Source organism: Colius striatus, chromosome 7, assembly GCF_028858725.1.
Source record: "Colius striatus isolate bColStr4 chromosome 7, bColStr4.1.hap1, whole genome shotgun sequence".
Taxonomy (NCBI): domain Eukaryota; kingdom Metazoa; phylum Chordata; class Aves; order Coliiformes; family Coliidae; genus Colius; species Colius striatus.
This window is the reverse complement of record NC_084765.1, coordinates 16096571-16115849: the sequence shown is the minus strand read 5'-3', so window position 1 is coordinate 16115849 and position 19279 is coordinate 16096571. Positions and strand designations below refer to the sequence as shown.

The 19279-nt window shown below is 50.8% G+C and overlaps 2 protein-coding genes across 5 annotated transcripts in view; one reads left to right on the top strand and one right to left on the bottom strand.

The window, feature by feature from the left end:
- Positions 1-515: 515 nt before the first annotated feature.
- Positions 516-1836, bottom strand: ASCL2 (achaete-scute family bHLH transcription factor 2). Its single transcript, XM_062000136.1, has 2 exons — positions 1316-1836; positions 516-1225 (listed from the first exon to the last, which is right to left on the bottom strand). Exon 1 carries the CDS (start codon positions 1834-1836, stop codon positions 1327-1329), a length of 510 nt encoding a protein of 169 aa, XP_061856120.1. The 3' UTR covers positions 516-1225; positions 1316-1326.
- Positions 1837-9584: 7748 nt separating this feature from the next.
- Positions 9585-19279, top strand: part of TSPAN32 (tetraspanin 32) — a 31457-nt gene continuing 21762 nt past the window's right edge. For all 4 annotated transcript variants that reach the window (XM_062000292.1, XM_062000291.1, XM_010195489.2 and 1 more), the window contains exons 1-3: positions 9585-9680; positions 11662-11776; positions 13370-13467. In XM_062000292.1, coding sequence (XP_061856276.1) covers positions 9633-9680; positions 11662-11776; positions 13370-13467 — 261 coding nt within the window. In that variant the 5' untranslated portion in view covers positions 9585-9632. The remainder of the gene's footprint in view (positions 9681-11661; positions 11777-13369; positions 13468-19279) is intronic.

Below are 19279 nucleotides of genomic sequence, written 5' to 3'. Positions count from 1 at the left end.
AGTGCTGCTCCCCTGAATCAAGACACCCCAACTGAACAGAGGGGAGCTGCCAGAACAAACTTGAAACATCTCCTCCTTCCTTACCTTCCCGTGACTCCCCTGTCACTGCAGGCAATGGCAGCACAGCTTGCGGCACCTTCTTAATGTCCAGGGAAGGAGCCATCAGCTCTGAACTTACCCTGTCCCCTATATACATCTACATCCACCCATACATCACCTCTGTAGTACTTGCACCAAGTGTTGAGTTCATAAAACCTTGAATGGGGAGAAAATAAAAAAGAAAGCCAGGAGGTTATGGTGTGCTGCTCCTTATTCCTTTCTGAATGGGAATCCTGGGAGCACTGCCTTTCTCCTGTATCACTCCTTACTCCCCTCTCCAACCCTCCCCGTCAGAAGTTACCTGGACCATTTCTGGCAAATACATGCACTTTACAGCCCCGAAGCCATTTATAAATAGATTTTTATTTATAAAGTCAATTTACATAAAATATGATACTCTTTTTTAAAAACTCCATATGTACAACTTAAGAAATCCTAGCAAGTGCATACAAAAACGCCTTCAATATATTAAAAAAACAACCACAAAACCAAACTTCAGTTTTCAGAGAAGTGGCCCTTCACACCAGGCAAATGCGGACACCACATTAAGACACAGCAGAACTTTACAGTCTTTTACTAAAGTGTTTGGAGAGAGAAAAAAGCCCACCTTTTTACCTAAACTGTGTACGTTCAAAACATTCTAGCTGGCAGTGTTCAAGAACAAGGGAATAGGACTTGCTAAAAATAGAACTATCTCCTCACCCTTTTTTTCCAGGGTTTCTTGTACAAAAATATGTCTTCATACACCAGTGTTCCCACAGGCAGTTCAAGTTACATATAAAATAGAATCCAACATGATAAAAAATTCCCTCCCCCTCCAGAAAAAGGGAAGTATCCGGTGTTTATAATTCCTTTTCGTTTTTCTTTAACCTCCCCCCCTTTCAAAGCAGCCGTGGGGGGACGTGGGGTTGCTCTGGTCTCCTCTTCGTTGGCGGCTCCCGACGATGGCAGTGCGCGGGCGCGGGTACCGGAGCGCCGTCGGTCATTTACACGATTGCACTTTCCACAGCTCGAAGACGACGGTTGAACCCGGCGAGCAGAGCGGTTTTTTGGGGCGCAGGGGCGGGAGGGGGTTGGTGGTGCTGGCCGCTGTGGAGGACGCGGAGGTACAGCGGGATGAGCGGGGCTGCAGAGAGACGTGCAAAGAGCCACTGATAATGAGGACGAGGGCCGAGGAGGTGCGGACCCCTTCCCTCCCCACAGGCACCCCCCTCACCTCCCGCCGGGTCAGTAGCTTCCCAGCCAGCCGGTGAAGTCCAGCAGCTCCCGCTCCTCCGGGCTAAGCGCCGCGTCGTAGCCGCTCTCCTCGGAAGAGCAAGGCGAGCCGGGCACGGAGGACGCGAAGGAGGGCGACGCGGAGGAGTAGCCGCCGCCGCCGCCGCCGCCTTCCCCGACGGCCGCTCGCCCGTGGCCGTCGGGGAAGGCGGCGGCGTCGTGCTCGTCGAGGAGCCGCTGCAAGGCGCGGATGTACTCGACCGCGGAGCGGAGGGTCTCCACCTTGCTCATCTTCTTGCTGGCGGCGCCGTGCGGAACGTGCTGGCGGAGCGCGGCGAAGCCCAGGTTGACCAGGCGGACGCGGTTGCGTTCGCGCTCGTTACGCCGCGCCACGGCCGCCGCCGCCGCCGCGCCGGTCCCAGGGAGGGCGGCCAAGGCCAAGCGGCGTTTGCAGCGCAGCAGCTCGGGGGAGGCGGGGCGGCGGCGGGCGGGGGGCAGCGGCGGCAGGGCCCCGCCGTTCATCGCCGGGCGGCCACGGCGGCGGCTGGCGGAGAGCGCGCGGGGGGCAAAACTTTTAAAAAATGAATTGTTTTGTTGAAAAGTGAAATCTAAGGGCAGGAAATAGAAAATTAAGAAGAAAAAAAGCGCCCGCTCGCGGGCAGCGCGGGGGCGCCTCTCCCGCCTCTGCCACTCCGCGCCTCTGCGGCCGCCGCCGCCGCCCGCCGCGCCTTATCAACGCGCGGCCGCTCGCGAGCCCCCGCCGGCCGCACGCGCCGCGCACGCCGCGCCACGCGCGCCCGCCGCCGCCGCCCCCCCGCTCCGCCCGCCCCCGCGCGCGCCCCCGCCCCCGCGCGCGCCCGGCGCGTGGCGCCGCCGGCACCGGCAAACCCCCGGTGCCCCCTTCTCCGTTCTCCTCCGCGGGGGGTGCGCTCCCCCCCCCCCCCCCCCCCCCGCCGGCAGCTGTTCCCTTAAACCCCCCGCTCCTCTTTCGGCGTTTTTAATAATTTCATCTAATTTAATGTTTATTATTAGTCGGGGGAGGGGCTCCCTCTCTCGCCCCGCCCTCTCCCTCCCTACCCCCGCACGAGCAGCCGGCCCTCCCCTGCCCCCGGAGCTCTGACAGCCCCAGGGCAAGGTCCTGTCCTCGCAGCCTCGACGGGCAGTGGGGCGGGTACTGGGGTGCCGGTTTGGCTCAGCGAAGGGACACCTCGGGACTCGGCTTTGTCACACGTACCAAAGAAATTATAATAAGAGTAATGATAACAATTTACAGCAGCGACACGAGTCATCTCACAAAGGCGGTTCTCTGAGGGACGACTTTTCAGCTTAAAAGAGAGTTTTAAGGATAAAGGTGTGGAGAGAAGGAAAACGCGAACGTTTGTGTGGCTGTCCATCCGGCAAGCCTGGCTTCCAGCTCCTGAGGGGAAAGCCACAGGACAAAATGCTTTCAGATAGCTAAATGTCATGGGGAGGACAAAGGAGCTGCTGCACGGTGTCCTGGGAGCTTGTCCAATGTTTTGCTGAATAAATGGGGTGGATAGAGGACGTGCTACATGCACCCACTGCCCAGAGGCTGTGGACCACTCCTGGTTTCAGCACAGGTCAAAAGATGTGCTGCTCATTCTTCAACAGAAAAAAAAAAAGCAAACCCCAAAAACCAGTAGGATGTTAAAGCCATCTTTGACAGGCCCTTTCCCGGATTTCAGTGGAGTCTGCTCAGGCCCCTTCTGCCTCATCCTCTGGGCCAGGTGCCAAGCTGGCCCCTGGCAGTGCCTGTCAGCAGGAGGTTGGAGGGTGCTCCTCCACTTGGCGGTTTGCAGTTGGTTAGAGAAAGAGAAGCGCTAACTGCCTTCTGCAGGGTCTCCCTCCACCTGGAGGTGCCAGCAGGGAGGTTTGGGGCAGTTCAGTTGCGGGGCATCATTTTTTTGGCAGGGAACAAAACCTCTTCTCAGTAAGATGCTCAAAGCTCTTGGCCAGCAACTTGATGACAGGGATGTGTGAATGCCCACGGCAAAGCTGTTGCCTCACAGAGAGGAGCCAGCGAGGCTCTGCAGCATGATTTGAGTATCAAAGTAAGGACTGGCTACCCTGACTACTCTGGTGCTGCTCTTGAGGTGTAGCTAAGTCAGAAAGAGTAACACAAGGGGAGTGACACAAAGGGTATTACTGTAATGGAGTAATATCAATGTTCTTTTATTACCTTATCTTTAATTTCTGATGCAAGCCTTTTTCACAGGAAAGAGGAAGCTGATAGCTTTCAGGCTTTTCAAGAGAAAATTTTCTGTATTGAAGAGCCACACTCAAGAGTAATAACTGGATTTTTATTGTACTAACATAACTACTGGGATTTTTTTTTCATGAATAAGGGACAGTTCAAACAGGGGTGAATCCAGTCTACAGGGAGAATGTGTGCAGCCTCCAGCCCCACCAGTTCCACTTTCAGGTCAGAGACGAGCTTGACTCGTCCCAACCAGCTTCAGGACTGCTGAGGGCGACGTGTGTTTCCAGCCAGATGTGGCTGTTGGGTCTGGGCCTGAGCTCAGGGCAGCTGCATGCACTCTGGTTTCCCAATGGTCTGAAGGAAGGTAGGTACATCTCATACTCTGAGAAATGTAATCTTGTTTGAAATCTCTTTATAAAAAGTTAATGACTGTGTAGGATCCAGTAGAACAAGACATCATTAAACACTGTCTGTGTTCACAATCAACTTCCTGATTGTAATCTGGGGAGAGCATCCAGCCATGTGCTACACGTCCCTAGAGGGTGGGGAGAAGAAATTCTCCTCTCCTGGCGCAAGTAAAGCTGAAATGCGAAAAGCATGGGTGGCATGGACACCTCTGTGTGGCTCCAGCCAGCATCAGCAAGCTCCACTCTGCTCTGTTCTACTGGAAGGGAGGGAGTTCTGTGGGGAAGGGCTTCCGAGTGCTGCCACCGTGGTGTATTTCTTGCATCCGCTCAAGGCGAGTGCAAAGTGCTGCTGTGGCACATGTGTTGGTGACGATGTGGCTGGTGAGGGGCTGGCCCAGTCCCGCTGTCACCCCCACACGTCACGGGCAGCTGATGGGAGACATTGGTTTTTTTTTTTTTGCCAAAACTTTCTGGACCAGTGTAAACCAATAGAGGGACCATTGCAATGAGGCTACAAAGGGCAAATGCCAGAAATAAATGGTGCCTGGCAGCAGAGCAGTCCCATTCTTGGTGGAGTGGTGAATGCCCATCTTCCAGACTGGGCACTTTGCACTGGTTTTACTAGAGACAGGGCTGGAGTTGTGTCCAGGTCTATACCTTGCCCAGCTGGCTCCCGGGCAGTTGCAGTTTGTGATTAGATACTGTGTGGAAAAGAAAAAAAGAGTTTAATTTAAGCAGGCATTTATGCTTTAGAGCTATGAGTACAGTTGTTTCACTTTTGGGGGAGAAAGAAGTTTACTTGAGTTAGTTCTTTGAAGGGAACTTCTTGTCTTCAGATTGTGCTCTTTGCATATGTATCTTTCTTGGGCCTATTGAACTTTTTAAAATAAATCACCTGACAATTTTTTTTTATCACCTACAATTAATTTGAAAATGCCCAGGAATCACTGGAGGATTTCTAAGGTGCAGTTTGGAAATGCTTTGGAGATTTTCTATTTCTCTCTGTTTATTTTTCTTCCAAGGCAGCCTCCGGCCAGCCTTGTTCCATTCACAACACAGTTGTATGGTGCATCTGAAGCTTGGCAAAACCCAGCACGTCCCCCTTTTCTCCTCTCCCTTCTTGAAAAGAGGCAGCCCCGGGTTTAAAAGTTGATTTTTAGCTTTGATTGTGCATGTGTGCTATATGAATGCTAAGCAACCTTTACAATGCAGCCTTGTGATGCACCCGAGAGGGCAGGCTGGGATGTGAGGGCTCCCTCGCTTCCCGTCGTGCAGGCGGCTCAGGTTTGGTATGGGCATGGTTTATTCACCAGCCAGCTCCAGGGGCAATCTAGCCCTGTTATGGGCAGTGGCTGAGGGATCGAGTGACAGAGCCAGTGATTCCTGTAAATCTGCCACATGTGGCGCTGTTTTCTACCATGGAGAGGTTTTCTGTAAGGGTAGCGTGGGCTAGCAAAGGTGGAGTCTCCTGAGAGGTGGCAGGGACCTAGTGTTCTGCCTCAAGGGTGAGAGTAGCTTTGTCTCCTGGGGCAACTTCTTCTTCCCTGCCTCCAGCATATCCTTTCAGGAGAGCACAAGTAACAGCACCCCAAAGCCCAGGGCGAGGTTTCTCTTACTTGCTGTCTGGCTGGAGTTCAAGCAGCTGGCACTGGGGTGCTGCTGATGCATCACTGGTAGCTGCACCAATGGAGCGAGAGCTAGAAGAGTGGACAGTGAGAAAGCACTCACATGAAGTCAGCCTCTTCTCTTGCATTGTGTTTGGTCTCCCAAGTTCACCCCTTCACCCCATGCAGCATTAACACATCAAATCCCCCAGCTCTTTTCAAACATCCATCTGACAGTGTGGACAGTGCTTGCCCCCAGCTCAGAAAAGGGTGGAAGGTTGTGATCTGGTTTCATTCCCTTTGCTAAATCAATCCTTTCCCTCTGGGCAAGGTGGCACATTCTTCCAACACCCATGCAGTTGTGGATGCCAGTGTGTATTTTCTCAGCCTAGCAAGCTACCACCAGGCTAAAGGAAGAGGACACCTGGGCTCCCCAGGATATTCACAGCCTTACTACCCTTGTTCTGCACTCTGGGTGATAACCAGAGATAACAGAGGAAGGCAAAGGCGGAAGCTGTGCTCACCTGTGGGTTTTGCACTGCACACAGGATTGACAAGTGCTCTTGCAAAGGAGAACAACTGATTAAACACATCGGGGTGGGCAGGAGGCTGAGTCTTGCTCGAAAAGCCACATTGCCATCCAGCCTGCATGCTGGCTGCAAGGACAGTTCCCCAGCTGCTTCCAGCCCTGCCTCTCTTCCCTCTGGGATGGGGCTGGGGGACACTCTGCTTCTCACCGGGGCTCCCTGGGCAGAATGCTGCTGAAGGAGGCATATGGCAGTGATGCAGCACCCAGAAGTGTAGTCCTGCACAACGTGAAGATGTTCTGACAAAGGTCTGTTCTGACCCTTTATGATGGCCCCGGGTAAGATGGGCACACGTGTTTCCCCTGTGCTCACTTTGGTAGTGCCCTTACATCTGCCAAATGTGCCTCTTTCAGTCATGGCCCAGCGTCTGGGATGCATCAAGAAGAACGTTTCCAGCAGATCAAGGGAAGTTGTGCTCCCCCTCTACTCAGCACTTGTGAGGCCTCATCTGGAGAACTGTGTGCAGTCCTGGGTTCCCCAATTCAAGAGGGACAGAGAACTTCTAGAGAGAGTCCAGTGCAGAGCCACCAAGATGATCAGGGGACTGGAGCATCTTCCTGATGAGGAAAGGCTGTGGGACCTTGGGCTGTTCAGCCTGGAAAAGAGGAGACTGGGGGGGGGGCTTCATTAATACTTACATGTATTTAAAAGGTGCATGTCAAGAGGATGAGGTGGCGCTTTTTCTGTTGTCTCAAGTGACAGGACAAGGAATATTGGACAAAAGCTGAAACACAAAGAGTTACACTTAAACATAAGGAAAACTACTTTTCTGTTGAGGTGAAGGAGCCCTGGCCCAGGCTGCCCAGGGAAGGTGTGGAGTCTCTTTCTCTGGAGGTTTTCAAAACCTGCCTGAACACATTCCTGTGTGACCTGTTTGAGGTGGACCTGCTTTAGCAGAGGATTGGACTGGATGACCTCCAGAAGTCCCTCCCAACCTGTACCATTCTGTGATTCTGGGATTCTGAATGTCTCAGCTCTACTAATGCTTCTGCTATTTATTTTCTTTTGGGGCAAGGTAGTAATTTCTTTTTACTAAGCCATACCTACATGGGATAAAGTGTAAGACAGAGGAACTAGAAACAGCAGAAAATGCCTCCACTCCCAGATTCAGTGAAGCAGTGGAGCAGGTAATCCAGGGGACAGGCAAGAAAGCAGAGCATCGAGCACCAGAGGTGGAAGAAGCATTTGAGGCATCGGAGGACATGGGTAAACTACCCAGGAATAGGCACTTGCAACTGAACCAGAGGAAACATCGGTTTCAACCCAGGTGTTTGAAGTTACAAATCCACTTTGAGAGCTTGGTGAGCTGGTGAAGGCACCTGTTTTTATGGCTAGAGACAAGAGGAGGCAGAGCATCTTTTGTGGAAAGTCTAGGAGCACTTCCAAAGGCTGTAGACGATGATTTTGTGACCTCTCAAGTGGTTCTGCAGTGAGGTGAGAGGCTCCTGCACCGACAGAGGAGACCTTTAGGGAACAGGGAAGAGAACTTCCCATTCATTCCCTTCAGAAAGCCCACTTGAAATCCTCCAGGCCTTCGGGAAGGGTTTCTGCTGGCCTGTGGGGACCTCTAGTGTGAGATCTGGCTTTGCACAGGTCTCTTGTAGCGTGTATTTAGGCTTGAGAAATGAAACTGGAATTCTAGGGGAAAATGAAGGTGGGCTGCAGGGTTCTTCTCATGTCCCTGGCTGTGAAGCAGGCTCCAGATGGTGTGCCTCACGCTGTGCCATTGCTGCTACCACACCGTTGCTCTTGGTTGGGCTTCTGGTTTTACACACAGAGCTGTGCTTCAAATCTTCCTGCAACCCTTCCAGATGTAACCCATAACTCCAGCCATGGCCCTTACACCCCTGCCCCTTTGGTGGTCATTCCCTTTGACAATGCAGGTGACAACACAATGCCTGAAGGAATGGCCAGTGCCTGGATGCAGTCCTATCACCACCACAGCGTTCTACAAGGCACTTTGCTCACCTGGCCCATGGTGGGGACCATGTGGATGCGATCACCTTGCAGCAGTACTCCTGTCCCTGAGGAGTCTGTGCTGCTGCAGGCAGTGTCTGGTTCCTGTTCCTGGACGTGTGTGACTGGGCATCAGCTGCCTTGCCCACATGTTGCCTTCACCCTCCTGCTCTCCTCTGCTGCCCTTCTCAGGTGGTTTCCAGACAGTGGCTGGAGAAGGAAGGTCTCTGTGTGTACCTGGATATAGCAATGTCTCCCACTGGGCATTGGGGATCCCAGGATAGGGACCCGTGAGCCATGGGGGATACTGATTTTTTTTTAAATGGCTGTGGCACTGGTGTCTGGTGTCTCAGGAGGTTGCAACCAAGGTGTTTTGCAAGCATGATTGTGAGAAAGCTAGTGATGGAGTCAGAAAATCATGACAGGGTTTTTCCTGTGCACATGGCTTTGTGCAACTCACTTTATCTTGCTTCTCTTTGCTCTACAAAATGCATCTTCCTTCCTTTTTTCACTCCCCTCCTTCTTCTCCTTTGTCACTTTCCTGTAGCTTCAGTTACTGATGTGGGATGGTTTTACCTTTTTCCTCTGTTTCTTTGCCACCTGGGGGGAGTGCAGCTATTTTCTTTCATTCTGTTTCACCTCTTCCACTGATCTAACTCCCAAACTAAGGGTGTTTAAGGCACTTGTTCATTCAATCTCTCTTTGTTCAGATTGTTCTTGAGGCTTCTTTGCAATTTACTTTTGGGAAACAGGCATCCAGCTCATTTTGAAGACCAGAAGTCACCTGAATCTCCTATAGCTGTGGGTCCAGGGAGACTCCTCCATGCTAGGAGAGGGGAAAGGACAGAGTCAAAATGTCCACAAACAGTGAGGCTTTGTGTCTTGAGGAGGGGGTTATATTTTTCCTGAATAAAATACTAGCAAAAAGATTTTTTTTTCCCCCTCTCACCTGCAAATAAAAGTTTTAATAGAGTCTCAAAGGTTATTGCCATAAGAGGGAGTTTAAATGGGAAGACTGTTATGCAGATCTGTTTGAGGGTTGTGATGTCATCTTCAAACATGAGATCACTTTTTACTAAATAACAGTTTCCTAAACTTTTTCCCAAGATACTATTTATGCAAATAATAATAATTAAAAAATCATAGTGTCAGTGTTAAGCAAAACTGTGTCCCAGTGGAAGCAAGGAACGGGGGATGTTGATTCTGCCTCTTCATTGAACAGTGTCAACAATTATTTTAAGGAGCTTTGCTTTGCACTCTCTGAAAGGCTGTTTTTCTGTATGCCTTTCCCTCCTTCCCAGCTGGCTGCATGTCAGAGCTGCTGGCAGCCCATATAGAGCCCAGGGAAGAGGCGGCTGCTCTGAACAGGATTTGATAATCAGGCAGGAGGAGGTGCATCAGCACGTGGTGGGGACTACACTTCCCGAGAGGCCCTGCTCTGGCCATGCCTCCTTTTGGGGGAAACCCGGGGTTTTATCAAGATCTGGAGGAACAAACGGCCAGCTCTCTCTGGGGACAGACAGCCACGGGACTGAGGCGTGGGATGAGGACTACCAAGTGCCAGCTGCTGGTGACCAGCCTCTGTGTCATGGTGAGTAGGCAGGTTTGGGGGATCTTTGCAGAATCGAGATGAACTGTTACCTCTCCCATCCCCAGTCGGAGATGGTTGGGTTTGGTTTTCCCACGTTCTGTTTTTGGCGGGCAGAGGGCAAGCAAAGCCAACTGCCCGAGCTATCGCTGCGCCCGGGGCGGTTATCGCTGGCCACCAGCATTGCTTCCCCTCTGCTGATAGATTGCTGGTTGCTCAGGGCTGTCACACCACTGCAGCTCTTTCACAACCCAGTGGAGGAAGGGAAGGTCACTGCTAGCAGAATAGGTGGTTTTCTGCAAAAAGATACTTGCTCCTGTCTCCTTGGAGCAAAAGAGGGAGGATGGACCTGTTGCACTCTCACTTGTTGCTGGGAGCATGGTTGGATGCAGGTGGGATCAGTGAGGATATGAAACCACGAGGCTTCGAGGGAAGTGAAAGACCCATGGACCTGCACAGCAAAGCAAAAGCAGTTTTAGGGATATTTTTATCAGCTTTTGAAGAAAATCCAACAGGAGCTTCTTGGTATCAGCTGTTAGAGCTGAAAGGAAACAATGGAAACTGAGGAATGCTTCTGCTGGATGTTTTTTAGTTGTATATGCTTGTTGCCTTTTCACTCATCAACATTTTCAAGCTTAAAAAAGAATAATCTGTATTCAGTTCAAAAAGAGTTGAGGGATTGGAAAGGGTGTACTTAAAAGGTTGGGCTACATGTGAAATTCGTAGTTTGTACAAATTTCAACCTTTCAGGACTGGCTGTAGTAGCTGTACATTGTTCTCTTGCTTAAATAACAACATATGTCATGTGGAGGAAGTCAAAGGCAGATTAGTACCAAAGGTGTTTAGAGGAGATGTTAAGGCATAGCTGTTGTGGATGGCAAGAATCATGTTATTGCTGTTGTGAAGATTTTAGGCTGGTGTTTCTCAGAAATCTGAGCTAATTGGTGTTGCACTTGGCAGTTTGCTGGGTGTGAGGCGAGATCTGCAGTAGCACGCAGCATGGAGGATTGGTAGGTGCCACAGGTTATTTATAAGCAGAAAATGCTTTGCTTTTTTTGTGTATTTAGTCTCTGAAACTGTAAGTCTCCAGCAAAAGCTATTAGAAGATGTCAAACAGTGGGGATTGACACCAGACTCATGTTTGACAGAGGATTAGCTGCCTTGTGCTTCTGTATTGTACAGGCACAAAATGATGAAACTTTGTCTTAGGAGGAGTGGGAGTGGCCATACATCTTGAATTTGCCAGGATCATTACATTAGAGTTAGATCTGGTTTTGACTGTTTCAGAGTCAGTGCCTCTGCCTCAGCCCTGCCACCAGTTGTGCTGCAAGGAGCCCTGGCCTGGAGCTCGGTGCCATCTGAAATGTTCCCTCTCCATTGCCTGGACTTGCTCTGGGCAACACAGGGTTACATGCTGGTGGTCTCAGGGATAGGACAGATACACAGACAGCCCATCAGCATGTTGCAGAGACAGAAAGCAGCACAGATTACTTAGCGCAGTACAAGACTCAGATCTTTACACTCTACAATATAGCCAACAGCAAGCAACAGGACTACCAATGCAAAGAGCAAAGCAGAGAACATCATCCCTGCCCAAAAGCACTCTTGAAGCTGACAGCCCTCATAAGTGCACGTGTGCTTTGCAGAGGGGGGTGAGACTGCCCAGGTGTGCTGAAAGAGCAGCCATCCTCTGGCCTTTCTTCAGGTGGTGGGAACGCACCCACAGACACTGGCCAAGAGACCACAGGCTACACAATGTCACTAATGCATTCATTATGCAAGAGAGAAAAGAGCTTTAGTATGTTTAAGTGTCCATGGTTTGTCTTTTTGTGTGTATTTTGGGCTACACACAGTGGTCTTTGGATGATCAGGCTGTCTGCATCTCTGTGGGGCTTAGCAGTATCCAGATATGCCTTGAAGCTTTGTGTGCACTCAGCAGGAGCTGCTGCCTTGTCAATCCCTTCCTAAAAGCCTTCTTTTGCAGCTGCTGGGGTTGTCCATAGCCACGCTGAGCACAGTCACCCACTATGGCCTCCATTTCACCCTCATCAGCAACATCTCCCTGGAGAGCAATGCCTACAGGGCCATCCACAATGCAGGTATGTTGCAGTGACATCATCATGAGAGCTTTGTGGAATTCAGGAGCTGCAAAATCCCCTAGAGCCATTGAAGGACATGCAAAGGCATTGCAGAATCACAGAATCATAGAATGGTAGGGGTTGGAAGGGACCTCTGAAGATCATCTAGTCCAACCCCCATGCTCAAGCAGGACCACCTAGATCAGGTGACTCAGAAACATGTCCAGGTGGGTTTTGAAAACCTCCAGAGAAGGAGACTGCACACACCTTCTGGGCAGCCTGTGCGAGGGCTCCCTCACCCTTACAGTAAAGAAGTTTTTCCTTAAGTGGAACTTTTTGTGTTCATTACCCCTTGTCCTGTCACTGGGTGCTACAGAAAAAAGTGTTACCCCATTCTCTTCACATGCACCTTTTAAATACTTGTAAGTTTTAATGAGGTCACCCGTCTTCTGCAGAGGAGGCAGGGACTGGCTTTTGAGAGATGCACTAGGGTTAATGCAGTCGCAGACACTTTTTCCCAAATCAGACCCTCAGTCCTGGCATTGAAGGGTTCTGGGGAAGCACAGGGCACTCAGGCACTGCTGCATTTCCTCCTGTCCCTCTGTTCTCTGTCTTCTTATCTTTCCCCCTTGCTACAGTGATAACCCAAAGGGAGCTAAACCACAGACAGACCCGAAGGTGCAGTGGGGCTTGAAGGGCTGTGGAGCCTAGGGGTGGGAACTGTTATAGACGTTGAAGCAGAGCTTGAAAAATTTAGGCTGCGAGGAGAAATACATGGAAACACTGTATTTGGGGGAAATGTAAGGTTTCTTTCCCATATGAGAGAAATATAAACTGAGTCTCAGGCACAAGGCTAGAGCAGAGATGAGAACAGCTGAGGTGCTAAAATACTCTGCTCACCTTTGCTGCACTTACCTCTGCTGCTTCTCCCCATCTAAACTCTCAGCTTAAACATGCTCATACCCTCTCTGGATCCTGGCTCTCAGTTTCAGTTTAACAAGGCAATAAAACCTATGGCAGCCCAAAGGTGGGGTACTGCCCCCCCTCCCTTTCCCACTCACACCAGGGGTTGCCTAGACTGGCACTGAATACACCCTCACAGGCTCTGCCACCACACACCCCTCTCCAGCAACGCTCCCACCATCTCTGCTTGCAAGAGTCAACTCTGCTGCAGCCCTGAGCCCTGCCCTGGCCTACCGGCTGTGACCCTGCCTCAGCCAGGAGGAAACCCGAGGGCGAGTGTCGCACCAGATTAGGAGCACAGAACACGATAGGGGCTGTGGGACAGCTGCTGCACACCAGCACCCCGGCCAGGGGATCCTTATCGCAGTGCCCAAGGAATTGACAGCTGCGGTCTGGGGTGGGGGGTCTGGACACCCTTCAGGGCACTTTGCTCTGCTGGAGCTGTGAGAAGCGCTCAGAGGGTTACAGACAAGCAGAGCATACACGGATGGAGGCGGGAGTGAATAAATTATAAACCAACGTGGCCCTCTTGCACCAGCTCCCCAGAATGCACTTTTTGGCCCCTCTGTGGGTGAAAGCATCAGGTTGGACCTCCATTAGCCCTAAAGCCCTGGTATCTGACCACAGCCTCTGTGTCCAACTTCCTTCCAGCTTTCTACTTCGGAATCTGCCTCAGCATGGCCCTGATCCTCGCGGCCCTCCTGAGCTCTGCCGCCATGGTGCGGGAATCGCAGTGCCTCACCGCCATGGTGCGTACTGGGAGCAACTGGGAGAGACTGGGACCACCGCCATGGTGTGTACTGGGAGGGACTGGTATCACCTTCATGGTGTGTACTGAGAGCTATTGGGCCCACCACCACAGTGTGTACTGGAAGTAACTGGTCTCACCTCCATGTTGCCTACTGGGAGGGACTGGCTCCACTGCCGCGATGTGTACTGGGAGGGAATGACCAGGAGGGGTTTTTAGTATCCTTGGGCTGCTACTCTTAAAATATGGCACTAGAGGCTATTTTGCCTTGTGCCTAAGAGCATGCATGCGTGAGGAAGAATGTCCTGTTGCTCCATCATGTGCTGCAAGGGGACATTTTTGTAGAAGACATGACCTTGCAGATCTCCTCCCACTGAGGACTGCATCCTTCTGTGCCTGCTTGTTTTGCCAAGGTGCTGTGTACACAGCTTTTGGAGCACAGTCAGAGGAAGGTACTTATCTGGCAAAGTGATTGCAGTGATGACAATTCCCACTGTATTTTTTCTCACCAAGCTGACATGTGGTTTGCATAGGGAAACCTTAGTGCCATTTTGATCAAGAATGTAAGTCCCATATTGTTCCTTGGGCTTCTGCCAGCTAAGTTCTCTCACTCGTTCCTCACTCAGTGTAAATATCCACCAAAGCAGAGGTGCAGGGCTTGCAAAGCATGGCAGCACATATGGGTTCCCTAAGACCTCAAATGCCACCTTCCTCCTCTTCATTATCCACAGTGAAGTGCCTGTTTGGGCCCAGACTATGCTAGTGTTACTAAACTGAACTGTGAGCTATGCTCTGCTCTGCTTATTTTTAATCTAAAAACACAGCCTGCACATGGGGCTTAGTCTGAACAGAGTAGCTTCCAGCCTTGGGGCTGGAAAGATGAGCTGAAAAGCTCTGCTCACTGCATGGCTGCCTATGATATGTGAAGTTAAGAGGGAGGTTGCTGTGCAAAAAGCCATCCTTAACATAAAAGAATTACATTGCTGTCAAACACAAACTAGCTTTAAAGAGATTTATCTAATCTATGTAATTGCAGAAAATGGCACTGATGACAGAAATGAGAAGCTGACATCTTAAACTTAATGCAGAGCAGATACTGAAGGGAATGCTTTCACCTTCTCAATACACAGTTTTCCTCTCTCTGAGATGCTCAAAGGGGCCTGAGGGACTCTGCTCCTGTGAATACTGCCAGCAGAGTACACATGATTCCGCTCTCTTTTGCTGCAGTGTACTTGAATGTGTCTCTGCAGCTACCACATCTGAAACAACAGATGGGTATGTACAGGCTAGGGGAGATTGTCACTACTGCCTGAAAACAAAGCTGAACCTCTCTATCATGTTTATTTAGTTGCCTTACCCTATGCAGTATGGTTTGGGACATGCCACTAGTTACAAGAGGTTGATAAAATTATAGCCGTTTTCTGGAGAGAAAGTTGAAGAAAAACACGTCCAGTGAACTCCAGAGCTGCTGTCCTGGTCCGAGGGCAGCCTGCTCTCCCTTCCCCTTGCCACAAGGGCGAGGACCAGCAGGTCCCTTCTTCCAGCCCTCGGGTCTCCCCAGCGCGGCTGGGTTGGTGTAACGCAGACAAGATACAGCCGCCAAAGAAACCTCCAAGCCGCAGACTAGTTTTTTTCCCTCTGGGGCTCCCAGCGTGTCCCATTCTGTTGCTGTTACAGTTTGGGGCTTCAGGGAAAGGTGGCTGTGTCCATGTGAGATCTCGGATCATAGCGTTGCGGTGATGACACGGTATCGCCGCCTTGTGGGAAGAAGACGAGGGGTGGGAAGAGGAGAAAAAGTGTGAGGAGCTCTCTCCGCGGTGTGGCACTGCGGCATCATCCCGCTCTGCTCTCGCCAGCCGATAGCGGGATGCCCCTAGGTTCCCTTGAAGCACCGTTTCCGCCGTCTCCGGCGGCGAGAGGGGCCGGCGGCATGTGGGAAGGGGCCGGGGATGTGGGAACCGGAGGAGGCGGGGACTGGCTCCCCGCCAGCGCTCCCCGGCCCGGGGAGGTGCAGGGCAAACGCCACGGGTCGGGGAGCAGCTGCCGTAACCACTGCTGGGAGGTGGTGGCGTGCCCAGGAGTTACCGGGGGTGGGGATGGGAAATGCCCAAGAGCTGGTAACCAGCAACCTGATGGCTCTGCTTCTCTTTGAACAAGCAGCTCATCAGCATCTGAAATCACATAGGGGAGCTTTGCTTATGCCTATCAATTTCAAGCCCTCCCCTGCTTCCAACTGTCAGTATCTCACAGCAAGGGCCAGCTTGCTGTTTGCTTTCCATCAGATCCTACTCGCTTCCAAGACTCCTGTTTAATCTGTGATCTGCAAGCAAGAAATGCGGGCAGGGACAGGCAGCGCGATGGACTCGCTGGCCATGGTGCGGTTGAGTCCCATGGGGCTCTGCATCTCATCGGCGCCGCATCCCTGGCCTGCTGAGCCCCACCAGGCTGCAGCTGCTGGCAGCATTCACACATACATAGCCCAGCACACCCCTCCACCCCCACACGCCCCCCACCTTGTGGCTGGTTTTCTGCTTGTTAATGGAGAGGATTTTTCACCTTCCCCCATTATTGATTTTAAAGGACTTTTCCTCTCCTACAAAGCATGTGTCTTGTTTAGAAGACCATTTAATTCACTCTTTAATCAAAGAGGAAAGACATCAGAGCATCAGTGCCTGACATCTGTGGCTGCAGAGGAAACCAAGCCATGCTCTGGGGATGCTTGCGTCGATGTGGCTGACCCTCCATAATGCAGCCTGCTGAACCACCTACCCCGGGGCAATGCTGACCAGGATGCAGTGGGGCTCAGAGGAGCATTGCCCTGGCCACTGACCTGCTGTGTGAATCCCATAGCCTTCCCGTGCCTCAGTTTCCTTACTAGGTTTTTCATATTATGGGTTTTATTTTTGGTCTATTTTAATTGTAAATGCCTCCTGTCTGGCTATCTGGAGGTTAGTATACAGAGGAGGGATCTCAGCCTTTGCAGGCCTTACTGGTGCTGTCCTAATAATGGCAGTGGATGGACAGTAGTTGGAAATCAGAACTAGTTAGATTGGTTAAAGCACATGTATCTCAGGAGCTCGTCTTGTAGCTGCATTACCAGACCAGACTGTGTATCCAGCAGTGCTTGTGAGGAAGCTGCCTTCTAGAGAGTAACTGAGAGCTTAAGGATAAAAAATTATGTTCTAAAATCCTGGACTATTATCCCCAGTGCTTCTCAAACAGGAGAGACAGATTGACTGTCCTCCAGTCCTGGCAAACTCTGCTTTTTGATGATCCATGGTCCTTCATGCAGTCAGCCCTGGATGTAAACATCCTGCAGCTCTCCCAGCTCCTGAAGGCCATGTTGCTATTGAAGGGGAGGAGAAGGAAGGAAAATCACAGTTTTGTTATTACTGTGTGTACAAAGGAAAGGCTCTGGCTCTGGTGGGGTTTGAGGCACCGTGTGCTGTTTACTGGTCAGATAGAGAGAGGGGAGGAGAACAAAAACAGCAGAGCAGCATGCCAACCAGAATATTCCAGCTGAAATTCTTACACCCGAACTTTCCAGACTAAAAATCACTTGTTTAGAGCAAAATTTGTGTTCAGGATCAAGCAGCTGTTCAAAGCAGCAGTTCCAAACCATTTCTGTGGTAAAAAAGAAAAAAACCAATAAATACCTGATATAACCCAGTTTATCACTGAGAGTCATGTGCCAGCAGGGCCAGCACACAGCACAGGCTATTTTGCTTTGCTGTTCCCAGGTGGATCATTGTAGGCAAGTGTGTAGGGAGTCCTTAATAACACGGCAGCACACCTCAGTATCTTGCTTTCGCAAGGAGTCTGTCTCCTGTGCTGTCCTTCATGATGCTCCTCTGGAGCGAGGCATCTGTGTGCCAGTGGTGCCCAGGGAGCAGGTGTAGGCAGAAATGGCAGCGTTTGGATTCAGATTCCTCCTCCAGAGTGAGATCACTGGTTCAGTTTACTACATGGAAGGGTAAAACCATGGTGTGTTTTTAGAGGAACTGAGTCAGGGAAGAAGGGGTGCAACTGGATGAATGCCATTTGAAGTGAGCTCCCCCTTTCCCTGTCTCTGGGTTCTGAGGGTTGGCAGGGACCTGGCCCTTGCAATGGCCACACCACCACCAAAAAGCAGCTGGAGCTGAGCAAGGCCCAGGTTGGCTCCTTCCCTGGGAGTGCAGGGGTTTGGCAAAGCTATGGAACCCAATCTTAGCTAAAGAATCCTTCCTTCATCTGAAGCAGACCCCCTTAACTGAAGAGGAAGCATCAGGGAGGTGATTTAAAAGATCCACCAGCCAATAGGCAAGACGCTGTTTCTGCAGATTCTGCCAAGTCTGTCCAAGACAGATTGTTCCTTGCAGCAAGGATGGAAACAAGGTCATTCATAAAAGAGTAATTGATGTCTAGCTGGTGACAGCTCTCCACAGGGCTGATGCGTCTGCCTCTTGCAAAGGGAGCAGGCAGCAGCCCACAGCCAGCTCTGAGGAGCTCCAAGGGTCTAGGAGATGGTGAACCAGCCTTGACTCTTCCACGATTTGTATGCAAACTACACATTGCCCTTTTTTTTTTTACTCTGTTAAATGTCTTCTCATGTAATTAGAAAGTTGCTCTTCCAAAAGCCTTTTTGGCTGGGAAGGGAAAAAACAGCCTATAATTCATTTATGGGATGTTCTCAGAGCCATGTAATTGCTGCAGTGGCTGGATGGAGGGGGAGCTTCCCGAGGGGCTGCGTCTCACTGTTCATAGCAAAGCTGGGCAGAAGTAGAGAGCTGAGGCTAGAAGCAAAGGGCTGAGATGTGGGGTGGAGCTGAGAAAGGGAGGATGAGGAGCAAGATTTTAGTCTGCTGGGGTTTCTGACCTCAGAGAAATGTTGTAAGTACTGGAGCTGATGAGGGAAAGGAGAGCACAGGGGGAGCAATCTGGTTGATGTGGCTTCCACACTCTTGTTCTCAGTCTCTGGGTTCATGACAGGATCCTCTCAATTAAACCCTTACCATAGTGATGTGCAGAAGAGTTTTCACGTTGCTATCAGTGCTGGCTTTTTTTCATCTGTTTTTCTTGTCTCTGAGCTTGATTTTGGTGCAAATGTTGACTTTGTTATGCTGCTTTGTTTTGGAGGGGATGGAAGTTGTTGGAGGAGGTGCAAAATGCAGGGTCTGGTCCTAGTGAGTAGCAACCTGAAGTGCCCGTGTGACCTCACCTCCTCCTCCCTCCAACTTGTGCTGCCCACCCCAGCTGAGTTCAGGCTTGGTCATGCCATGCTTTGGTCCATGGCATCTCACCCTACAAGCTCTTCCTCCTCTTCACTACTCGTGTCTTCCTTGTCACATTGGCGTTTGATCAGACTTTCCTCTCATCTCCTTTAGGGTCTTCTGTTATCCTATTTTAGCTCCTGGCAAGGCAGTGAGTGATCTCACCACCTATACAGCCAGGAGGCTGCCAAAAATTAACAGAAAAGGAGAGACCGGACATACATGATTTACAACTTTTCGTAAGAGCCATACCAGGGTTTTCCCCAGCGTCTGATGCAGAGCCTGAAATAGCAGCCCCAAAAAAGTGATGAGATGCCAACTGCAGCCTTGTTCCTGGAGCAAAGCCCCCAGGCAAGGCATCATCCTGCCACAAGCAGGAAAACCACAGCAGGCAGCAGATGGACAAGAACCAGAAAAAGGCAGTTTATTGCCACATTCACATTCATTTCCAGGATTTGAAGTAACACATTTTCCCATTTTCCTTTCCTGCTGCATATGGAGGTGTTTGGGGATATTTTTTTGTTTTTAAACCATACTTTCTAAGCAAAAATTTTGGGATGAAGC

Excerpts from the sequence above, each read along its gene's own strand:
- ASCL2 (XM_062000136.1), bottom strand. The coding sequence starts at position 1,836 with ATGAACGGCGGGGCCCTGCCGCCGCTGCCCCCCGCCCGCCGCCGCCCC.